Source organism: Venturia canescens, chromosome 4 (genome assembly GCF_019457755.1).
Source record: "Venturia canescens isolate UGA chromosome 4, ASM1945775v1, whole genome shotgun sequence".
NCBI lineage: Eukaryota > Metazoa > Arthropoda > Insecta > Hymenoptera > Ichneumonidae > Venturia > Venturia canescens.
Window position 1 is genome coordinate 1,789,549 of NC_057424.1, and position 23,157 is coordinate 1,812,705.

General features: G+C 35.1%; 1 protein-coding gene and 1 long non-coding RNA gene across 5 annotated transcripts; one reads left to right on the forward strand and one right to left on the reverse strand.

Moving 5' to 3' along the window:
• Nucleotides 1-591: 591 nt before the first annotated feature.
• On the reverse strand, nucleotides 592-16,211 carry LOC122408788 (uncharacterized). 4 transcript variants are annotated; one of them, XR_006260534.1, is made up of 5 exons: nucleotides 16,170-16,211; nucleotides 3,031-3,921; nucleotides 1,940-2,362; nucleotides 1,030-1,316; nucleotides 592-797 (listed from the first exon to the last, which is right to left on the reverse strand). It is a non-coding gene; the product is annotated as an uncharacterized lncRNA (long non-coding RNA). The 4 variants fall into 4 exon arrangements; XR_006260533.1 differs by lacking the exon at nucleotides 16,170-16,211 and having other exon boundaries at nucleotides 3,031-3,204; nucleotides 3,301-3,576; XR_006260535.1 differs by lacking the exon at nucleotides 16,170-16,211 and having other exon boundaries at nucleotides 1,940-2,120; nucleotides 2,188-2,362; nucleotides 3,031-3,575.
• Nucleotides 3,977-9,796, forward strand: LOC122408783 (BTB/POZ domain-containing protein 1-like). Its single transcript, XM_043415820.1, has 6 exons — nucleotides 3,977-4,404; nucleotides 5,956-6,642; nucleotides 6,734-6,893; nucleotides 7,395-7,552; nucleotides 8,907-9,141; nucleotides 9,443-9,796. The coding sequence occupies exons 1-6, from the start codon at nucleotides 4,163-4,165 to the stop codon at nucleotides 9,602-9,604; spliced, it is 1,644 nt and encodes a 547-aa protein (XP_043271755.1). The 5' UTR covers nucleotides 3,977-4,162; the 3' UTR covers nucleotides 9,605-9,796.
• Nucleotides 16,212-23,157: the final 6,946 nt, after the last annotated feature.

The following is a 23,157-nucleotide window of genomic DNA, read 5'->3' on the forward strand; positions in this document are numbered from 1 at the left end:
GAGTCTATAGATAAAAATGTACAGCTATCCTCAACCTCGCAATTCTTCTCGTTCCTATAGTTTCCTCATTATCTTTCATACCGTAACTTCCTGAAGCTTTCGCGCTGCGAATTGATGTTGGAGACGTATATTCCAATTTACTTTTCAAACGACTCCCTTTGCGCAATATTTCTATAATTTTTCTTGTTTTCTTTCTTGGGGGTTTCCAGGTTTTCTCAGCACGTTGAGGCTCAGTTGATAGTTTGAAACCGTTGGACGAGGTGGTTGAGTGAAAAACGGAACGTAGAAATGCTTTTTTACGCATTAACTAAAAATATTCAAGTCGAATAAAACTTTCGAGAGTTGTATATGTTAGAAAGTGGTTTTTGGATCAGGTGTGAAAACGCAATTTTTAGTTTAGTTTTTAAAATAAGTTTTTATTTGAATTATAAAAAAATAGTTTTTCTATCGTGCAAACAAGTCACCGCATGAGACTCACTTCCGTCATTGGAGTTCAGTCTTGTTATATCGAATTTGTTTCTCGAATGAATTTTCGCTGGAAGATCAAACGACAGAGGAAGGGGAACGGTGTTATGATTTTATATGTATCAATACGATGAATTACAAGTTTATTGAAAAATACAGATCAATCCATATTCATAGAATCGAAAGGAAAAAAGTTGTCGATCTCAAGTTTCCATTGCCCCCACTGACGCGTCTATCACTTGCGCATCAACTGGAGTATCCATCGGTATTATTTTCGGTGACTTTCTCGTAGGTGAATACATTTTTCGTAATGTGTCATAGTGCTTCGCATCCTGAAACACAAAAAAATCTTCACGTGAATTTTTCCATAAGAAGCTGTCCAACTGTATCTTGAATTTTGCTCGCGATATTGGTATATGAAAGACGAGTGCTGAGCAGCATTTTTCGGAACGATGACATAACTCAGATAGAGTTATTTATACCCGTTGATCAATTATTTATGTACGTATGAATTTTTATACATTATATGTAAGATATGCGCGAATATTGAAAAAATTATATTACATTTTTATCATTTTTTTTCCTCTCTGTCTTTCCGCTCGACAATGGGATTCGTTGGCTCGTCGTTCAGGTCGTCTCCGTGTATTGTTTTCTCTCGCTCCGACTCCTGTTTCTATAACTCCCTCGTCCTCGAGCTCCGTTTTTCCCCGTCGTCGCGGCTTTTGCATTTTGCTCTGGATTGAATCTCGTTGAGCCACCGGTCCAACCACTCGCGGTTCTCATTGCCGTTGGAGTCGCCGATAACTCTGCCGCTGTTATAGTGACGTCGTCGTCGAATTACTCTGGATCGCCTGGAAATATCATGAAATGTCAATATGAATTTTGGCCGATCGTCTTGTTCCATTTGTACGGTATAACAGCCGCTATTCAGCTGATTCGTCGGATTCCTCGCATCTGGGATGCCATTTAATTATTTCATCGAACAATTGGAGCGCTTTCAAGCGCTTCGCCAAATCTCGCGGACTTGGTCTATATTTATACTATTTTTTTTCTCATCGATCCGATTGACAAATGAATTAGCAAACATTCTACTTATGCCAGGCCGAGAGCGTACTGATGAAAAAAATCTTGAATCAACAAAAAAGAAAGTCAAGTTCAGGAACGAAAATCCAGTTTTTTTTTTCAATCTGCCTTCAAGAGTTACAGCAAATGCCACAACTTTTTCTCCATCTTCAAAAGTTTTGATTTGAGTTCATACAAGTAAAAAAGTATTAGTTAAATTATTGATTTGAAATTCTGTTCGAAACTCGAGTTCACTTTTTTTATCATCGGTTCTGATTGTGATCAATTTAACATAAACGACTGCAGGACATTTCATAAAAAAATCCTATACGATCATACAACAGCCTAGAAAAGATTATCTCGAAAAAAGCGAGAAAATGACAAAATATATACATATTCAATATATACATACCTCTTGAACATTGATGTTGCCTTTAGCAGAGATCTCAAAGAGTTCTCTCAAAGAGTGGCAAAACGTTCAGTATCCTCGGTCAGTACAACTTTTTGGTTAGAAGCATCGATTTTGTTATCCACGAGAACCCTATTGACTGTATTGCAGTTGTGGTCAATCTTGTGTAGCCATCGTTTGACATCTGCAAACGAGTCACCTCTGGTAACGTCGTAACCAATGATATTACGCCATGCGTACCCCTGTATTACATTGACGTTATTGTCCTGAGTTCCTCCTGTCCTGTGGTGTCCCATACCTACAGCTTCACCCTGTCTCCTTTAACCTCTATAGTCCTTATTTTGATGTCAACATCTATCATCGTTAGGTAACTACTGTTGAATGTGTTGTCCGCAAACCTCAGCAGTAACGAGCTTTTTCTCACACCTGTAAAACCAAATTCTCACAATTAATTCAGTTTCCAAATTTTGGTATGTTTTGCTGCTATTTGTCATCATTGTTCTCAAGTTTGAAAGTTAATTGAATACAATAAACTGTTTTCTTACATTAAATTGCAAATGGTCTTTGCAATTTAATTTATTCGAAAAAAAAACGTCGAGTTTCATGGCATTTCAATTGTGCAAATTCAATATTACACTGTACATACGTGCAAAGAGCAAGAGAGAAAACTGGGAGACTGGGGGGGGGGGGGGGGGGGGGACAAAATTGATCGGGTTTGCGAAACAACACAGGGGTGATTGAAAGACTTTTGAGCTTATTTACCAAGAGACTGCTTGCTTCCACGTTACATGTAATAATCTACCGTTTAGCTCCGACTCAAACTTATTGAATTATTGATATAACCTGCTCCTCTCCCAACCTGTGGCTGCTTATGAGACAAACCACTTGAACATCTTGTTTCATATCCAATGATTTTCTAATCTAAAATTTGTAATTATCAAGAGCCGCTCGAGGCAAAAAAACGATTTATCATTGAATAAAAATATTACTCCACAAACTTTGCTCTTGCCTCCTAACAAAAAGTCTAGTTCTTTCGACTAATCCAAGTTCATGAGCGCAAAGCCAATCAATTTATTAAATGTTTTGTTTTTCACCTGGTGTACAGCCAGAATCGATATCACCGATGTATCCAGGTGGATCAGAAGCACATGATTGTAAATCGAGTCGAGAATTCGAGTTGTCCAATGCATGAATTTTCACAACGCACGGATTGTCACAACACTCATTCAAGAGAGCTTTGTTGGAAGGGCAATCGGTGTTGCTACATCCTAAAAAAAGACCTGTATAGTCTTTAGGCAACTCATGAATTGCCAGCGTAGCTCGGAGAATATTCGCAACGAAAGGCATGATGATTAATTCGGTACCACTCGGCTTCCCTGGCGTGGGGAGCTAAAATTGCGGCGAGCACGCTGGGACGCAGATGTCTTACACGCAAATGCACTTGCTGCATTCTTAGTCAGATCGAGTCAGGAACTGCGTAAAAATATTGAAATTGAATTTGAAAAGTTTATGAAAAACGACTATTCCCGGGTCTGTAGTCTGTATTTTCATCCATTTTAGATGGAAATATTCGTTGCCGATATCTGCGTTCTGCAGCATGAAATTTTTTTCTTGCACTGCACTGCGCACACTCACTGCGCACACCGGAAGTGCGTCGTTCTAGGGACCCTAGGTTAAATCAACTAATTATAAATAATTTAATATCAATTAAAATATTAACTCTCGAACGATTTTCTTTCACTCTCAATCTCTCTCAAACGATTTTCAAGCGATTAAAAAAAAAATGAAACGTCCAAGTCCATTATTCTAGGAGATAAAAAAAATGGGGGCCAGCTTCACGCCAAAAAATAAAATCATTTTTGCCAAAAAAATAATTACTCTCAAACAATTTTTCTTTTCTCTCATACTCTCTCTAACGACTCTCAAACGATTTGCATTAACGAAAGTTTAAAATAATTAAATGGGGGGGCCAAGTTAACGGAGGTCTCGTCACACCATACAACTGATCGACGGTGTGGCCAACTTCACGGAGGTTGATCTGATAGAACTTGACTTATGTATACATTCTCAATTCAGCAACACATTTCGCCTCCTCACCGTTCGTTTTTGATTGGGAGGCAAAATAATGTAAAATTGAACAAACAAAAAAATCACTGTAGAATCGATTCAACGGTTAAATGGGAGAGCCTAGATTTTTTAATAATATCGTTGTAAGTGTGGATAAAAATGTCTTCCGGTGAAGATGTATCAAATCTTGTAACAAGAACTCAGGACCTTACTCTGGGACAGCCCGAGGGAAATCTCGGAAATCAGAGCGACGGGGACGACGTTTCTCCGCCACCTCAAAATTTACAAAATATACTTGTTTTTTCTCGAGCAAGACGAGCCCTTCTGTTTGGAACGGATGAGGATCACACATCCTCATCTTTGGGAAGAGGTGGAGAATGCCCTTCAACAAGCACTGACAGGTAAGGATATTTTTGTATTAGGTTGTGAACTTTTCAATGTTCACTGTTCGAATTGTAGACTCGTTTTTTAAGGACTACTGTAAATTTTGAATAAGATTCGGGTTCATGCTCTGTATGGCCATTTATTTTGGTGAAAATAAAAATTTGATATATCAAGAAAAATTAATTTCAGTTCTTTTCAATCCAAAAATGATTCCTATTTAAGATAACGAATTCGAGTGAATTTATTTCTGAAAAAAGTATTTCACCTTAAATTAATACAATTTTCAAAGGCTATGTCTATAGTCATCCAGTTACTGTATATTTACCATTGGGTTATTTGTCCAGATTTTATATTGCTGATAATTCTTATTGTGTGTACTTTTGTTATGTGAGATTGCTTCTGACAAATTTATTTCATGCATTTTCATTTCTCACAACAGTAAACAACTTTTTTGAATATTTCTTTTGCTATAGTTGACAATTTATATACTAAATAGTACTATACTGTTTCAGTCCAAATCAAATTTGGACAAATAACATAAATTTAGTCATCCAGATAAAATCAATGCAAAGACAAAAAACAATATAACCAGACTAATAAAATAAATATAGTCGTCTGAAATAATGATGTATTTTCATATTCATAGGAAAGCAGATATTTATATAAATTGTCAACTATTGCAAGTAATATTCATAAAAACTGTTCATGATAGCGAGAAATGAATATACATGAAATAAATTTGTCAAAACCAATGTCAAATGACCAAAGTACACACAATAAAAATTGTCAGCAATATAAAATCTGAACAAATAGCCTGATGGTAAATATACAATGACCATATGAATATAGTCTCTTTTTCAAATTACTATAACGATCCTGGCAGCCATATACCACTGAAAATTAGATAGGAATTCATAAACGCCAACCCAAGTTTTCAGTTGATCTGTCCATGAACTGAAAGTGATGTCACAGTTTGAACCTAAACTGAAAGTTTGGTTTTGCCCAAATAACGCTTTCAGTCTTGGTAAGAACTTTGACATCACTTCCAGTTTTTGGGTTGGAATTTATCAATTTCTAATTATTAGATGGAAATGTTCAAAGTTCGGGTAAAACCAACTACAGTTTGAATGAAGGAAGCACTTAGAGAAGAAATGGGTATCTCAACAAATTGTCAAATCAAGATGATGAACCAAAATCTTCGATTACAGAAACTGTAACTTACATTATGTAATTTGAATAATATCAGAACAAGAGACAAACAATGAAACTTGACTATCCAATCTATCTGTTTAACGAAACAAATGGGCTTTAAGAGTGACTATTCAAAAATAATTTATGGTTAGAAATAATTGTTCCAATGCTATTCTTCAAATGATGAGTAATCACCATAACTAATTACTCTCAGTAACATCTTTTTAGTAAAATTAACTTATTTAGTTAGTAAAATTTGTAGTATTATCAGTAAAATTTAACTTATTGTTCAGATTATTCTTTCTGATATAAATTATTATTATACAGCTCATTTCCTAGATTGCCAGATTATGATGATGAGTAAAATTGATTTTCAGCCGCCCACCCAGTAATTCCATAAATACTCTGCATCCGGAGACACGTTCTTCCAATGAATTACCACTGGAAAATGCTCAAGTTCATTATTCTGATGTGGCAGTTTACAATTGGCAAGGTAGCAAAGCTACCATAAAGGAAAGATTTGCGTTTCTCTTCAACAATAAAATTCTATCAGATGTTCAATTTCTCGTTGGACGAGGATCTCAGCAGCAGCATATACCAGCACACAAATTGGTTCTGTCTTCGGGTAGCGCTGTATTTGATGCAATGTTCAATGGAACACTGGCCACTGCATCACCAGAAATTGAAGTTCCTGATGTTGAGCCCATTGCATTTTTAGCTGTGTTGCTTTTTTTATACACTGATGAATTGCATATTGGCCCAGAAACTGTTATGACCACTTTGTACACAGCTAAGAAATATGCTGTGTCTCCATTGGAAAAACACTGTGTTGAGTTTCTTCGCAGTAATTTAACAAGCGATAATGCTTTTATGCTTCTGACGCAAGCTCGACTCTTTGACGAGCCTCAACTTGCTTCTGTATGCCTGGATACAATTGACAAATTCACAACTGATGCTCTGAACGCTGATGGATTCACTGACATTGATATAGATACGTTGATGGTTGTCCTCGAACGAGACACTTTACGAATTAGAGAATCCAGAATTTTCCAAGCTGTTGTGAGGTAAGGAAAATAGTAATATTGGTAATTGAATGCCTACCAATGTTGTCAAGAAAATTAGTACAGGTTTCAACTGCATTATTGATATTCTCAGGTGGTCAGAAGCTGAATGTGTGAGACAACAATTGCCTGTGACTCCTGAAAACCAGAGATCCGTTCTCGGGCGAGCTTTAGCTCTGGTTCGATTCCCACTTATGTCTGTTGAAGAATTTGCTGCTGGTCCAGCACAGAGCGGGTTACTTACCGACAGAGAAGTAATTTTCTACAATAAACAGTGATAATGATCATTTACTTTCGAAAACAGCTTTTTCACAGCATCTAATCAATTCCAAAGTTATTTACTTATCTAAATAAAAGATTTTGGGTTAGTGTCATGATGCAGGATAACAAAAACGTAATTGCTTTTATTTTTAATCTTAAACCTCGAAATCGCCACCACCAATAACAGTTACTCAAAAACATACTCCTTACAATGATTGATTAATTGAATTTATTCAGCGTACTCCCTGGTGAATACATATTATGTAGATATCTATTTAATATTTATTTCCATTCAATTCAATTTCAATATTGGTTCTTTTCTCGCGTTTCCTCTATTTTCACACATTTTATCATCAGTCATTAAAAAGTTTCTAAATTTCTTGCATTTTTTATATTTTCGGGCAATTCATTATACATTTGAAATCCCTTAAATGTCCAATTCTTTAAACTCTGTTTATATATGAGAAATATCAATAAATATTGTCTTTCCGCAGGTAGTCTCGCTGTTTTTATATTTTACTGTGAATCCGAAACCTCCAGTCGGGTTCGAAGCTATGCCCCGATGTCGACGGTTAGGCAAAGAATTGACAGTATCTAGGTTTCAACATACAGATCGTCGGTGGGGATATAGTGGTACAAGTGACCGAATACGGTTCGTAAATAATATATGATTAGTATTCAGCCCAAGGATACATACAACTTCAAATTTTTTCGTTCTTCCCTAGTTAAGAGAATGATGAGTGATGCATTAAGGTGGTCCTTATTTTGGGTTGAATTTTTTTTTAAATTCAACCCCCAGTTCGACTCTAAATGAATAAAAGAAAAAATGTGAAAACTTTGATTTCATTTTTTGAAATATCTATATCTCAGCGGCGTTGTATGATATATTGCATCAAGGCGCGATTTACTCAGGATTGAATACTCTACAAAAGTGCCTATGATGACGTAGCTGTAATCTGCGCCTGTAAGATGGTACAGGTTGCTAAATCTGATTTTTGCAAAAAATTCTCATTTTTTTGACGTTATTTCATAAGTGACTGGATTTATGAAAAAAATGTGAATGACGAACTTGTAGGAAATTCAATTTATTACAAAAAAAGTCTCATAAACTCAATCGCTCAGATTAATATTTGTTGAGACATAAAACATTTACTCTTTCGTTATATGAAATTTTTGAGAATCGTTGAATCAAACTTCTCATAAATGCTAGTTTTCCATTTTTTATCACTAGGGTTTCATACAATTACCATTTTGGTACATCCAGGTGAGTAGAAGAAGATGAAAAATAGCTGAAGTATCGAAGCATAATTGAAAACGAAATAGCCTAGCGAAAAAAACTTAACTTACTGTTCGGAAAATAAAAATATTCGAAAGTTGAAGAATTATTCATCGTCTTGCTCTTGTATTGAAATTTTCATTTTCCTGCAAAGATATTATTGTGAAAGAAATTTCACGGAAAAAAAATCATACACTTATACGTGTGATTTTCTAATCAGTTTAGCTTTAAAATCTTAACACCTCATCTTGTGGTTTTGATAAATTCTTGATTTCTGACGTATTTGATTGATGATTTCGATAACCTTGCATTACTACAAGAGTAACTAAATAGTTTGTACAAAAAAAACTACTTGCACATGGAAAAATAACGTCACTGTAACATGAATTGCTTTTTCTTCCTCAAATCGTGCTTGCCGGCATCCCTTTCCGTCAACTCACAGGCCGCAGCTTTTTCACATCTTTTTTTTTATTAATTTGGAGTTAAACTGGGGGTTGAATTCGAAAAAAAAAATTTCAACCCAAAATAAGGACCACCCAGTGGTGCATAGTCATATCTGATCATGAAAACTCGGAAAAATTACAGGAAGTTTTGAGAAAACGCAAAAGAAAAATTTGCTAGAGCAAATTTAAAGAAAGGAATTAAAGGCGATTTTGGCTTGTGTATATTTTAACGCTGTACGTATTTGATATTTTATTCGTTCATGAATGATTATTAGTACTTTTTCTAGTTTCAGCGTAGATAGAAGGATATTTCTGATTGGCTACGGTGTTTACGGAAGTGCATACGGACCCGCAGAATATGAAGTTTTGATAGAGCTCATTCACACGGCCTCGGGGAAAATTATTGCTACGAATGCAACGAGTTTTAGTTGTGATGGATCGAACTATACGTATCGTTTGACGTTCAAGGAACCTGTCGAAATTATAGCGAACACCATTTACACTGCCTCCGCGAAATTCAAGGTTTGTTAGACGTTAATTGTCCATAGCAATTTCTGTTACTGCAGAACGTTTCGATTTTTTATTTTCCGAAGCCTAGTCATCCTTGAATGTTATTCTGATCATGACGATGGTTTATTTTTGTGTTCGTTATCGTATTCATTTTTGTGCAGAAACGATCTAAAATAAACATGCTAAAAATATATAGTAGTCCAAACAAACCCAAATAAACATGCTAAAAATATATAGTAGTCCTGTAATTGGGCTCGAAATGTGTTCAAAAATCGTTCAAGGTTGTGAGGGAACTTAATCATTGTTGAAACAGGGTCCAGATTCTCACTACGGAACGAAGGGTTTGCGTCGCGTGACCGTGGACTGTGATTCAGGAAAAGAAAAATTAAGATTCCAGTTCAGTTTCGCAGCTGGTGATAACAATGGGACCTCACTAGAAGATGGCCAAATACCAGAACTGATATTTTACACGTGATGGATGTGAATTTTCCCATTCGAAGAAATAATGAAACGCTAAAAAATGCATTCCTGTCTAATTTGTAAATATCCTGTGGTTGAATATTTAATTGTACGAGTTATCCATGGGAGCAACGGCCAAAATGTTGAAGACGAGCTAGTATATATTGTAATTGTTCTCAACTCTGAATAAAGTAGTCTTTGAAGTGCATACATTAATCTTTTGATTATCCTTTTCGTTTGTTTCCTTCTCGGACTACTTTACTATAAAATTCTGAATATTTACAAATTTTGCTAGACAAAGTTTATTATTATGCTTATTCACGTTTCGATTCTGAAAAATAAGAAAATTTTTTCGTTATTGTCTGCGCGTTTGTGGCTAGTAATTTACAATTTTTATAAGAATGTGTTGAAATTTTCTCGAATGATTGAACGATTTCAGGGCTCTTGCAAGGTAATTTGAAATGCTGAGGTTTTCCCATAGCTTGACTGTATTGTCTAGTGGCGCAAATTAGGACACTCGAAATTTGGACTGATCCAGACCTCTGAGAAATCGCGGTTATATAGTAAAAGGTAAAAGCTTCAGTAATGCTTTATTTTTATTGTCGCTATGGATTCCTTACATATTTTTCTATCTGTATGATAGTTTGTATAAGAAATTTAGAATTATTTAGAATATGAATTATTGAAATGATGAAAATCTCATCTCGGGAAAAAAAATCGGATGAGTATACATTGATGATCGCCCGTTTTCGCATTAACCTCAAAAATGTGAATAAAAATTCTCAAACCTCGCAATGAAAATTCAAAAAAAAATTCAAATACATTACAACTCGACAGCACCCGAAGATCTTGCTTAAAAACATTTTAAAAACCGATTTCCCATTTTCCTAATTTGATTCTGATAGACAAATAAATAAATCATATCACGAAGAGTGTAAAAAAAAAATTATGGTACCAACTGTAAATAATTTCAATACAACAATTCGAAAAAAATTCACAAAGCATGAAAAAAACATTTAAACAAATACAAATCTGTAATTATTTTGAAAGTGAAAAAAATTCATATAAAACGTGAAAAATAAATAACCGAAAAATTGCGCTTGAAAACATTTCGGAAACCGATACCCTCTTCTTCTTATCTTATTCTAACAGCTAATCAATTGAAAAAAAAAATTCCATCTAGGTTACGTGCAGCATTAAAATTTATGATATCAATTCGAGGCTAAGTATTCAGTGATAATTCGAATTATCTAAAGTTGCGGCAGCGATTCTGAGACGAGTACATTTATATATATGTCGGAGAATGGGACAAAAATAAATATCACATTCACGTAATTTGTTCACTTATTTATTGAAGTATTATAATTCAGTCACTATTTGAAATTATTATAATGAAATTTATTGATTTACATTTCGATAAACAAACTCAATTAAACATTTTATTTATTTATGAAGCGTAGTGATCTCGACGGCTGTTCGATTCGTTCTCGAACGTCTTTGATTTCACTCGAGCGTTCTGTTTTTCGTTGCTTAGCAACGTAATTTCAATGCTCTTCGAATCTCGCTCGACGCTTCATTCAATTATTTTTCTATCAAATGATGCTTATCATGCATACTACGACACGGCCATTCTGACAGTTCACACGTCCTCGTGTGATTTATCTGTAAATTAAATTAAGCGAGAGTATCGAATTCTTCGTCCATCCTGACAAAATAAATGAAACTTTTTTTTTTTATAATGTAATAAGCAACGTTTTATACATAATTTTATATTTTTACATTTGAATATTTCATTTATTACACTAAACAAATGGCTCAATTAATATGTAAATCGCTTTTATCCGGCGACTATTTAAAATTCATTTTTTTTTTTTTTTTTTTTTAAACATTTCGAATTACTATTACCAGACTTCCATCCAGTAATATTAATCATCAACAATCACTTCCATCCAGTGATACCAACTTTTATTTTTGTCTAACTGATTTACAGTCGCACACCGCGCACTCACGGTCTACATTGAAGAGATACCGATTTCTATTGAGCTACGGCTACAAACTGTGTCATCAATACTCTTTTTTTTTTTATTAATTTGAGCAATGCATGTAGTTTACACTTTATCAATCTCATCTTCTTTTTCAAACACATAACCTTCAGGCATCTTTCTTATTCGATCATGCTCATATTTATACGTCCGATTCGAATTACGAGCTTTCAAAACATATCTGTCTCCTTCTAATAATTCAATAATTTTGTAAGGTCCTTTGTATTTTGCGTCGAGTTTAGTTTGATTACGTTCTTCATTTTGTAATAGAACAAAATCACCTATTGAAAATTTATTTACGTTTGATTTATTTTTATCAAATCTAGTTTTGTCATATTGCGATATTTTTTTAATATTATTTACAGCTTGTGTTCTTGCTTCGGTAATATCGATTTCTGCTTCGTCAATATCAGACAACATTAGGTTTAATGGTCTAGTAACTTTACCGATCATTAATTCTAAGGGACTAAATTTAGTGACTCGATTCATTGTACAATTGAGTGCTAATTGTATATCTGGGAGGGCATCTTTCCAAGAATGATTTTCTTTCACTTCTACAATAGTTAACATATTTTTTAAGGTTCCCATAACACGTTCCACCTGTCCATTAGCACGAGAGCTTCCTGTAGCAATTAGATGTAATTTTATGTTGCGATTGTTACAAAATTCGCGAAATTCTGTACTTGCAAAACAGCGACCTTGATCGGCAATAATGCGTGTTGGAGGACCAAACATTGAGATACTCATTTTTAATGCTCCAATGCTACTATTAGTATCAATTCGTAATGTATGATTTAAAATCACGTATTTCGTGAAAGCATCGATTAAAACAAAAACGTATTCTTTTTTTTCATTTTTCCCATTCAGTTTGCCTGAAACATCAATATGCACAGTGTGCCAAGGAATTGGGACTTTTGGAATAGGGTGTAATTCAGCTTCAATTTTTCCTGAATGTGATTTCGAAATTTTACATGGAACGCAATTATCAATAAATTTTCGAACATATTTGGACATGTTTTCAAACCAAAATTGTTCATAAATTTTTTCGAGTGTTTTATTCCAGCCAAGATGCATTATACTTTCGTGTATACTATTAATAACTGACCATTTTAATGCTCGAGGTACTATGGGTAAGCATCGTGTTTTACCGTTTCTCTGGATTTTACGATGTAAAATTCCTGAGCGTAGTTCATATGTTTTAGCTATTTCTTCATTAATTTTGTTATCATTCAAATCTTTGATTATCTGTGTAATTTCACGATCACGTTGTTGTTCTGCTAATAGCCAATTTTCTGAAAGAGTATTAATATCTACTCGTTTCTCTATAATTTTTTCAAAAGTTTGATTCGATAAACTGGGTAAGGGGTTTCTTGAAAGAAAATCTGCGTGATTCATGCATTTTCCATCTCTATAAATTATTTCAAAATCAAATGCTTGTAAGAAGGGCCACCATCGATGTACTCTAGGAGTGAGATCTATCTTTTTACGTGATGATTGTAATGAATTGCAATCTGTAATTACAGTAAATGAGCGTCCGTATAAATAATGACGGAAATGTTTTATTGCGTTCACAACCGCTAAAGTTTCTAATTCATACGAATGGTATTTTGATTCCGTTATTGTTGTTCGTTTACTGAAATAAGCGATAACATGTAATCTATTATCTTTTTTCTGCATTAAAATTGCACCATAACCTATTGAACTAGCATCGGTATGCAATTCAATGGAAAGATTAGAATCAAAAATCATCAAAACTGGTTCATTAGTTAGAATTGATGTGATCTTTTCTCTGATAGTTTCATGTGAATGTTTCCAATCAAGATTTTTTGTTTTAATTGTTGTCAATGCGTATAAAGGACCCATAATTTGAGAAAATTTGGGAATAAATTGACGAAAATATGATGCTAGACCAATGAATTGACGTAATTGAGTCACAGTTTGAGGAGGAGGTAAGGCTATGAGCGCTTCTATTTTCTTTTGATTAGGTCCGATTTCGCCATTACTTACTTCATAACCAAGATATTCTATTTTCTGTTTTAAAAATGAACATTTCTTTTTGTTCAGTGAAAATCCTGATTTGGTTAAAACATCAAGGACTTGATTTAATCTATCTAAAGATTCGTCAAAAGTCGTTCCAACTATAAGAATATCATCCATATATACAACTACGAAAGTATTCTTTAGTTCTCCTAGTGTTTGATTTACGTTTCTTTGAAATACTGAAGGTGCATTTCTAAGTCCAAATGGCATAGTGAGATATTCAAATTGTCCATCTGGTGTTATAAACGCGGTACGTTCAATTGAATCCGGATGAATAGGAATTTGATGGAATCCACTAGCCATATCTAACTTTGTGAAATATTTACCTCCATGTAATCTATTAATTTGATCTGATATAAGAGGAAGTGGATATCTATCTGGAATAGTGTTATCATTTAATTCACGATAATCGACACACATTCGATCAGAACCATCTTTCTTTTTTACTAATAATATGGGACTCGCAAATGGAGAAGAACTAGGACGAATAATGTTTGCATCGATGAGTTCATTAATTTTGTTACGTACAATCGATCGTTCTTCTGTTGATAATCTATAAGGACGTCGAAAAACTGTTTTATTTGGGTCTTTCAACCGTATTTGCATTGGTTCAGTCTGAGCAGGTTGACGAGGTGTTCCATTAATAAAAAAAATTTCGAATTTTTGGAAAATTGTAATCAATTTTGGTTTTAGTTGTTCTGATATGTCTGTATCAATATTTTCAAAATTAATTTCGACATTTTTTATGATATTACACATATTGACAGTAGGGGCTCTCATTATTTTTAATTGTTGAGATGTCATATATATAGATAATCCCTGATTCAAAATTTCTAGACCTAACATAATATCGTGACGTAGATAATGATCAGGTAAAACGTGAAAAAGAATCTCGACAGTTATGTCATCTATTTCAACTACACTTAATATCTGTGAAGTGTTTTCAACTTTTGTTTGTCCAATTCCAGTCATATTAACAACATTATTAAATCTTTTTCCTTTAAATTGACATGATATGGAGTGTTTAATAAGCGAACATTCTGAACCTGAATCGTAGTGAAATGAAAAATTCTCACTCGAATGCCGTAGATTGCTTGAAGATCCATTGATATTACACATATCTATTCGTCGTTCAGTAGTCTTTCCAGTAACAGTGTTATTATGTTGATTGGTGGTTTTAGGACACCACGAAGCATAATGACCGATGGCTTGACATTTAAAACATGTGATGGTTGTCTTGTCGTTCGTGTTCTTGTTAGATGATTCGATCTGTGAAGTCCTTTGTCGCTGATCTTCTTTTCGGTAGATGTTTTTCATACGACACGTCGAAGGTTTGTGGCCTGGTTTTCCACATGTATAACATTTGATGATTGAAGTCGATGGTGTGAATTTAGTTCGTTTGTTTTCAAATCCTTCACGTTCGATAGGTGATGTTGATGATTTTCGTTTGATGAACGATATTGCTTTCAATTCTTGTTGTAATTTATTTCTTGTTTCAATCTCCGTTGTATAAGCAAGACGTTGAACTCGTGGTTCCAATTGAGAGATGTGAGCTAGGACGGTGGATACAGCAATTTGTTCGTTTGACATATTCTTCCAACGAGACATTAATGATGTCATCAGAGAAGCAGCGTAAGCCGCGAGACACTCGCCTTCAGAAGGTTTTCCATTTTGTAAATTAATTAAAAATGATGCTGTAGTTTGGGGACAATCATACCGTGCTTTAAAGATTTCTTTGAATTCATCCCATGTTATCCCAGGAAACGAAACTTGTGATAACCAAGTTGAAGCTTGTCCTTTTAAGGCTCGAGAGAGTGCAATCATTAATTGTCCGCTTTGAAGAGGATTATCTGCGATGCATATATCAGCGGTTGAAATCCATGCTTGAGCATCAGTATTCGGAACATCAGGGTTGAATTCCGGTAAAAAAATACGGTTGTTTGTTGTTAGATTTTTCACTGCTTCTAACAGTGCCAAAAAGTTTTGATTTTGTTGTTCTAATATCATTCTCCATCTTGCTTCTTCTTTATTAGTCATTGTCTTGTATGAGAGGAGATGCGTATCCCACTTCTGATGTCGGAGAATGGCACAAAAATAAATATCACATTCACGTAATTTGTTCACTTATTTATTGAAGTATTATAATTCAGTCACTATTTGAAATTATTATAATTAAATTTATTGATTTACATTTCGATAAACAAACTCAATTAAACATTTTATTTATTTATGAAGCGTAGTGATCTCGACGGCTGTTCGATTCGTTCTCGAACGTCTTTGATTTCACTCGAGCGTTCTATTTTTCGTTGCTTAGCAACGTAATTTCAATGCTCTTCGAATCTCGCTCGACGCTTCATTCAATTATTTTTCTATCAAATGATGCTTATCATGCATACTACGACATATATATATGACAAGTTTGCTGCCAGAGACTCTTTACCGGAGCGACAGCGTTTCTAGAGACGCGGCAGCGACTCTGAGACAAGTACATCAAGAGACTCGGTAGAGTCTCGGGACAAGTACATTGACAGCCCTGTCGTCTGCTGGCCCGAGGCTCTCGCCGAGACTATATTATCTCTGAATAAAACGAAAAATGTAAAAAAAATCCTTAAAAAAATTATGAAACCAACTGTAAATAATTTCAACAGAACAATTCGAAAAAAATTTCACAAACCCTGAAAAAACATCACATTGAAAAAAAAATACGAATCTATAATTATTTTGTAAAGTGAAAAAAATTCAAATAAAATATGAGAAATAAAAAACCGAAATATCGCACTTGAAAACATTTTGAAAAACAATGCTCCATTCTTCTTATCTAATTCTAACAAGAAAATCAATCGAATAAAAATTCGATCTAAATTACTTGCAGCATTAGAATTTATGATATCAATTCGAGGCCAAGTATTTTCTAATAAATTGAAAAAAGTTACCACTTGAGTTACGTGCAACACTAAAATTCATGATATCATTCGGGGACAAGTAATTCATGAGTAACTCCAAATTTCAACATTATGAAATTGTTCTGAGAAGATTTTAAATCCAAAAAAATCACATGAAAGCTAAAGTCATTCGTTACTCCACGGTGACAGAGAATTATTTTTCCCTCAGTTCGTTCGAATGGATGTACACAGCGTAATGAGGCTCACTGTCCGTACTGGATTTACAAGCAATAATAGATTTGCTCTTGTCGTTCATATCGTTGAACAGCTGCCAGTGTCCAGCAGATCGTCGACAGTACGCTATGTAATGACCGGGTAAATAAGCCATGATTCCAACGAGTCTGAAAAGTAAATAAAGACACAATCACACAAGTGAATGACCTACAGAAAACATTCAACGGTATTCATTAGACCTGTTGATTTAGCTTACATGTAGTTTGAAATCACGTTATTCGGCTGTTGGAATTGAAGTTTGTATGGCATATCTTTTAACATGCAATGTAAGCCTTCTGAAAACTTAACACTCGCACGAATGTCTAGCTCGATGAATAAGTGTTCATTCATTTCGCTTGTAACCGTTGTCTTTGCGGTGCATCCATTAGTTTGACAGGAAACGTTGAAAAGTGTGAAGTGAAAGTCCAAAGTTTTTTCGAGGGCCCCGAAATCTTGCCTTAAAATAATTCGATGATTTGGTGCTATCGATATACCCGAATTTGGATACGTTCCGCAGCTAGGACATAGGATCGTCCTCGAAATACTGGGGACGGAAGCTAATAGATTTTGAGCCATATTAGCGATGTTAGTTGTCGCATCGATCTTGTACGATATTACTCGTTCATTCGTTTTCATAAGTATGTCGACTTTTGACATTTTTTGGAATATCCGTGCTCTGTTAACGAAAGTTGCCGTCTAGATACTTTCTTCGATTAACAAATGCACGAATTGTAGAGTGGCGTTTTTTGAGTTTTTTTAGAAAATAGGCATATTGCGTGTTATCGATTGCAGCCGTCATTAATATGTGAATCATTGAATCGAAAGCACAGGTATTTTGAATAAAATACGATTTTGCCTCGATTTTGACTTGTGGACAAATGAAACCATTCAATAAAATCGACGGCTTTATTGATGTTCCCAGCAGTTTGTTACGTTGCCGAATTTCCGGGCAGTTGTTGAAATACTTTCCTTTTTTTTGACATTCGAGGATTCATCCACAATAGCTGTTACCGACTTGCTTTTTGGGCCCTCCTTACTTTTTTGTTCTTCTTCCAGAGACTCAATCGACGTCAATTGTACCTCTGATATGAAAACGTCGTGGTCAAGCTTTTTGTTTACGCTTTGTGTATTTTCTAATTCCTCTGATTTGCTGTACAAGTGATCGTGTTTGAGGAAACCAATTTCTCCTGTCGAGGAGATGCTCTCCTCTTCAACCACTGTGGTTGAATCAATTTCAAGAAGTTCATCACTGGGAACCTCGTGGGAATCATTGAATTTTTGCTGTGCATATCGCTCTTCTGAGGCCTTTCTTTTTTTTATCAATTCTTTTTTTCAGTTTTTAAACAGTTCTTTTTTTTATCAATTAGAGGTTGCCCTAAATCATTTGTGGTGATTTCAACAATGTTGTCGATGCTATCTTTTGTGGCGGGAGCACCGAACTCAGTAATTGGTGATTCACTTGCTTGTGTATTACAAAAAGCAATGATGTTCGGAGAAAAAAGCAAAGTTGCTCCTTTTATGTCGTCTAAATGACGTTTTATAAATTTGTCGACTCGAAGAGGAAGCAAGCCTGCAAACACCCTAGTTTTCAGGTCGTTAAAGTATCCCTCAGCATGACTCGAGGAGGCGCGAAATGCGTTGTAGCCTAATCCTACGCTGCTCCACAATGGGAATACTCTACAGAGTTTCACCAAACTTTCAAGGAACATCGGTTGATAAAAAGAGTTTAAATCTTTTCCGCCGTGCATAGTTTCTTTTGCTTTAGAAACAATGTTGTCGAGCCAAGCGTTGAGGCGATCTCCAGTATTGGACGATGTATCGAACTCACTGACGTTTTCTGGTTCAACCATGTCTTTTTTTTCAGTCTTACACTCATTTTTGGTTTGTGATTCGCACTGAGTCACTGTTTGAACCTTGACAACTATATCTCGATAAGCAATGAGATCTTCAAGCTTTTGCCGAGCCTCTTTCGTTGTTTTTGCTTCTCTCAGATTGATGCCGCCGTCGTCGTGTTTTTGAAGTACCACGATACAAGTCAAAGTCAAAATTTCTTCAAAGTCGTTCAAAGTTTTACAATCTATGAGAAGTCCAACACAAAAAAGGTAGAATCCTTTTACTTCAAGCAGAGCTCTTTTGTGAAAACACGGCCATTGACGCACTGCACACATGACATGGGCGACATCAATGCGACAAAGCGTTGTCGGCCTCACTGTTCCAGGAAGATCATTCAGCATGGCATCAAAATGTTTCGCAATATACTTTTTTAATGACTCTCCGTTAAATGCTTGACAAAGAGCAGATAGTAGAGTTCGGGAATAGTCACACACCGCTTCGTTTGGACAAGGCGCTCCGCTCAGCACCCACTTTTTCAGCCAATATTCGACAAACGGCTCATTGTGCTGCTCCGACAGCATTTGCTCAACACAAATCGTGGTTCCCTCGAAATTGATGACAATAGAATAGAGAAAAATATGAGCGGACCGTGTACCGTCTTCATGATCCACTTTACGAACGACACTTCCTGTTGCGTTTACTTTAATTAATGAGTTTTTCTTATTAATTCGGTGACATTCTTTGTATGCGTGTAGTTGAGCTGGTGTCCTGTAGAACATAAAGAACGGATCAAGTGCAAGATTGCGAATAAAGCCATAGTATTCTGGAGTTTGTGTGATGTTTTTAATTGTCTTAATGATGTCTTGTCTATCAGACTTTTTTATACCGTATTGATCATCAATCGCTTCTTTCCTCGCTTGACGTACAACATTTTCACTAGGTAACTGTAAAGGCTCAGTCTCGCCAACACGCATATGTTCTCTCGCGTAACGTTTCCTCCATACTGAAGAGCTTTCATTTTTCAATTCTTTTTTCACTTTTTCACGACGCTGTTCATTCATCGTTTTGTCATCTTATGTGAATTCATACGCGTGTCTCGTGTTTTTACTTGAATTGTTATCCCCTTCTCGCTCAACTTTTTTTCGGCATACCCATGAAAATCATTTCCGCATGATGAACATTTGCATTTCCTACGTATCAAGAGACTTGGTAGAGTCTCGGGACAAGTACATTGACAGCCCTGTCGTCTGCCGGCCCGAGGCTCACCGAGTTACTTTCTCTGAATAAAACGATTCGCGGTGGTGAGTGTAAAACTGGCATGTGATTTTCTAAAATTGCAGAGCTCAGGAGATTTTTTTATAAATCAAAAATTGGTTTGGAGACTAATTTTCAAAATCCCTTTCGAATGAGCACGAAACCAACACGATCAGTAGCGTGAATGCTGAGAAAAAATTTTGCACAGGCTCAAGATTATGCAAAAGTTACTAACACATTTATGGATTTACCGTGTCTGTACAGAACACCATCAAAGGCCTCTTGATGCCAGCTATAACCCATTTCTATGGAAGCTCGAGTCCCGGGATCCCAGCTACAGAAATAATGAGTTGTGATTGGTCAGGATACTCGCTGTACCGTTCCAGCGGAATAAAGTTTATGAATATATACCTATACAGTGAGCGACAAAAGTATTCATACAGAGGATAAATTTAAACAAAATGAGAAATAATTTTTTGAATTCTTATATTTATTCAAATGTGTGCAGTGTTATTCTTTACTTATATTCTGACATAATTTACTGTGTGTGAAAAATCTTTCAACTCCTCTTTAATAAGGCGTAAGCACTGAAAAAAGTTATAACGACCAGGACAAAAGTATTCGTACTTCAGCAACTTTTACGAAAAACACATTATTAATATTTTGTGGAAAGGCCCTTTTGCTTGATAACATCTTGCAACCTTCGAGGCATAGAATTTACTACTTTTTTGATAAATTCAGGTGGGATTTTGTGCCATTCTTCTTTCAAAATCTCTATTAGTTGACTTCTGGATGTAATGTGATGCTTTCGTACACGTTTTTGAAGTTCAGCCCACACGTGCTCTATTGGATTCAAGTCCGGTGATTGTGGTGGACTTGGCAAAATATAAGGAACGTTATATAGAAGCCACGTACGCACTATGTAAGCCGTGTGTTTGGGGTCTTGATCTTGTTGGAAATAATATCCCGGTTTCATTCCTAGTTTATCGGCAGCTATTTTCAAATTTTCTTTCAAGATTGTGAGGTACAACTGTTTATCCATAATTTTATCAATGATAACTAATTCTCCAACACCTGATGCTGCGATACACCCCCATACCATAACATTCCCACCACCATGTTTGATCGTATGCTTCGTACGCTTTGAATCCAATTCAGTGTTGGGTTTTCTTCACTTCTTTCAAACGACCATCCGAGTGAAAAATATTAAATTTTGATTCATCCGAAAATATTACATTATTCCAAAATTCTGTATCGTAATTTACAAACTCCTGGGCAAAGGCTAGTCTTTTTTTTTTATTCACCTCGCTAACGTAGGATTTCTTCCTAGCAATTCTACTATTGTACCCGGCTCGTCGTATAATTTTGCAAATGGTTTTAGGATGTACTTTTTTTCCATCATATTCTTCGATCTCCGACGCAAGTTCTGATGCAGTTATTGCGGGGTTTTCTTCTACTCGTCGCACAATTTTTCGTTCATCGCGGGAAGACAGTTTTCGTGGTCGGCCACTTCTGTGTAAATTTTTCAATATTCCCGTATCCAAAAATTTTTTTTATTATACTTTGCACTGTTGATCAACTTCTCTGCACGATCTTTGCAATGTCTGCATAAGACTTGTTTTGTTTATATAAATTCATTATTATTTTTCTTTCACTTAAACTCGTTTCGTTACTTTTTCGCCCCATACTTCGAAGTTAGAACGATGAAACTGATCGTTAAACGGACAATGCGTTTAATACTGAACAAAGAATCTTCACTGACACCCAGTCCATGCCGAAAAATCCTGTTCGAACGTGATTGTTTACAATGTTGCATCATAAACTTATAGTGCTCGAATACTTTTGTCCTCGCGCTAATGGTAACTTTTTGAAATATTAGCTACAAAACGCCAGATAAAAAATTCGATTTTATACATATGTTAGCGTTACTATCAGGACATGAAATGGGATATCACACATCTGAATAAATATATCAATTTGAAAAATTATTTCTTATTTTTTAAAAATTTATCCCCTGTATGAATACTTTTGTCGTTCACTGTATATACAATCCCATCAGGCCCATCAGTCAGCTGTCAGCTTTTGATGTTATAATAATCGGATTTCCGACATTACGAAGTGCGGGGTGAAAAAAAAAATATTTTTCATTTAATCAAGTGTTCAATATGTATTTATTTTATTCAAAATAGTGGTATGTGGTGTCATACATGCAGTGCATTACGAAAACCAGATATATAGTGACTTCATGGCGTGATATATTGTTCAACCATCTGTCAGTTTTTGATGGTATGATCAAATTAATAGCAACAGCGATCTAAATGATAAAATTTCGGAGAAACAGTGCGATCTGTATGAATTCGATTCAAAATTCTTATATGACTATAAAAAAAATGTTATGTAAGTTTTGTGAAAACCATGTGGGTATTAGTTTACCCTCATCGCAATCGGTTCGCGAGTATTTGTTATATAGGACATATATTAGTATTGGGAAATTTCTCCTTGTACAAATTCTTTGATTTTACGTTTATTTATGACATAATTTTGTTGCAATCCTGATTCTGGTTCTTTAAACATTTTCAACGGGAGTTATGTGAGAAAAATAAACTTTCGCTCATTATAACCTCTCAAACGTTCTTTCCAAACAGAAAATTTATGTTGTGTAATTACATTATAGAAAAAATATGCGTGGTTGTATGTAAATGAATGCAAATAAAGTTTGAAAAACGTTGGTCAAGTAAAAGTGTCTAATTCAATGTATTGTTGTCATATTTTCTTTCATTTCGTTTGGCTGTGTTCACCGGGCCCTTTTTCCCACCTCCTTAGCTTACAGTATATCCATACCAATTTCTATTCATTCTCTAGACAATTCGAGTGACTTCCGTATCTATTTCCTCATATTGATTTCAATAAATTGGAAAATTCATAACAAAAAGTTTTCATGATTCCTTGTTTTTATACACCCGAGTTTTAGAAAAATCTTTGGGCCATGTAAGTGCATGGATATATTCACTTGACTTATTGCATAATGAATTTGGAAATTTATTATGGTTAATTTTCATGATATCAAAATTCGTATCTTCGAAATGCAATGAACACCTCTAAAGTGCGACAAAGTCATGAAGCGACATGTATGTTGAGTATTTCCAGACAATGTTTGCGATTGGCATCATGGGTTGAAAAATTCATGTGTGTAAGTCTACTACTGATAATTTTTGGATGTGATCAAATATTTTGTCTGCGTATAA

What these genes read in the sequence shown, in the direction of transcription:
- LOC122408783 (XM_043415820.1), top strand. Translation starts at nt 4,163, where the DNA reads ATGTCTTCCGGTGAAGATGTATCAAATCTTGTAACAAGAACTCAGGAC. An exon ending in CCTTCAACAAGCACTGACAG is followed by an intron (nt 4,405 to 5,955) that starts GTAAGGATATTT and finishes ATTGATTTTCAG; the next exon opens with CCGCCCACCCAGTAATTCCA. An exon ending in ATTTTCCAAGCTGTTGTGAG is followed by an intron (nt 6,643 to 6,733) that starts GTAAGGAAAATA and finishes TGATATTCTCAG; the next exon opens with GTGGTCAGAAGCTGAATGTG.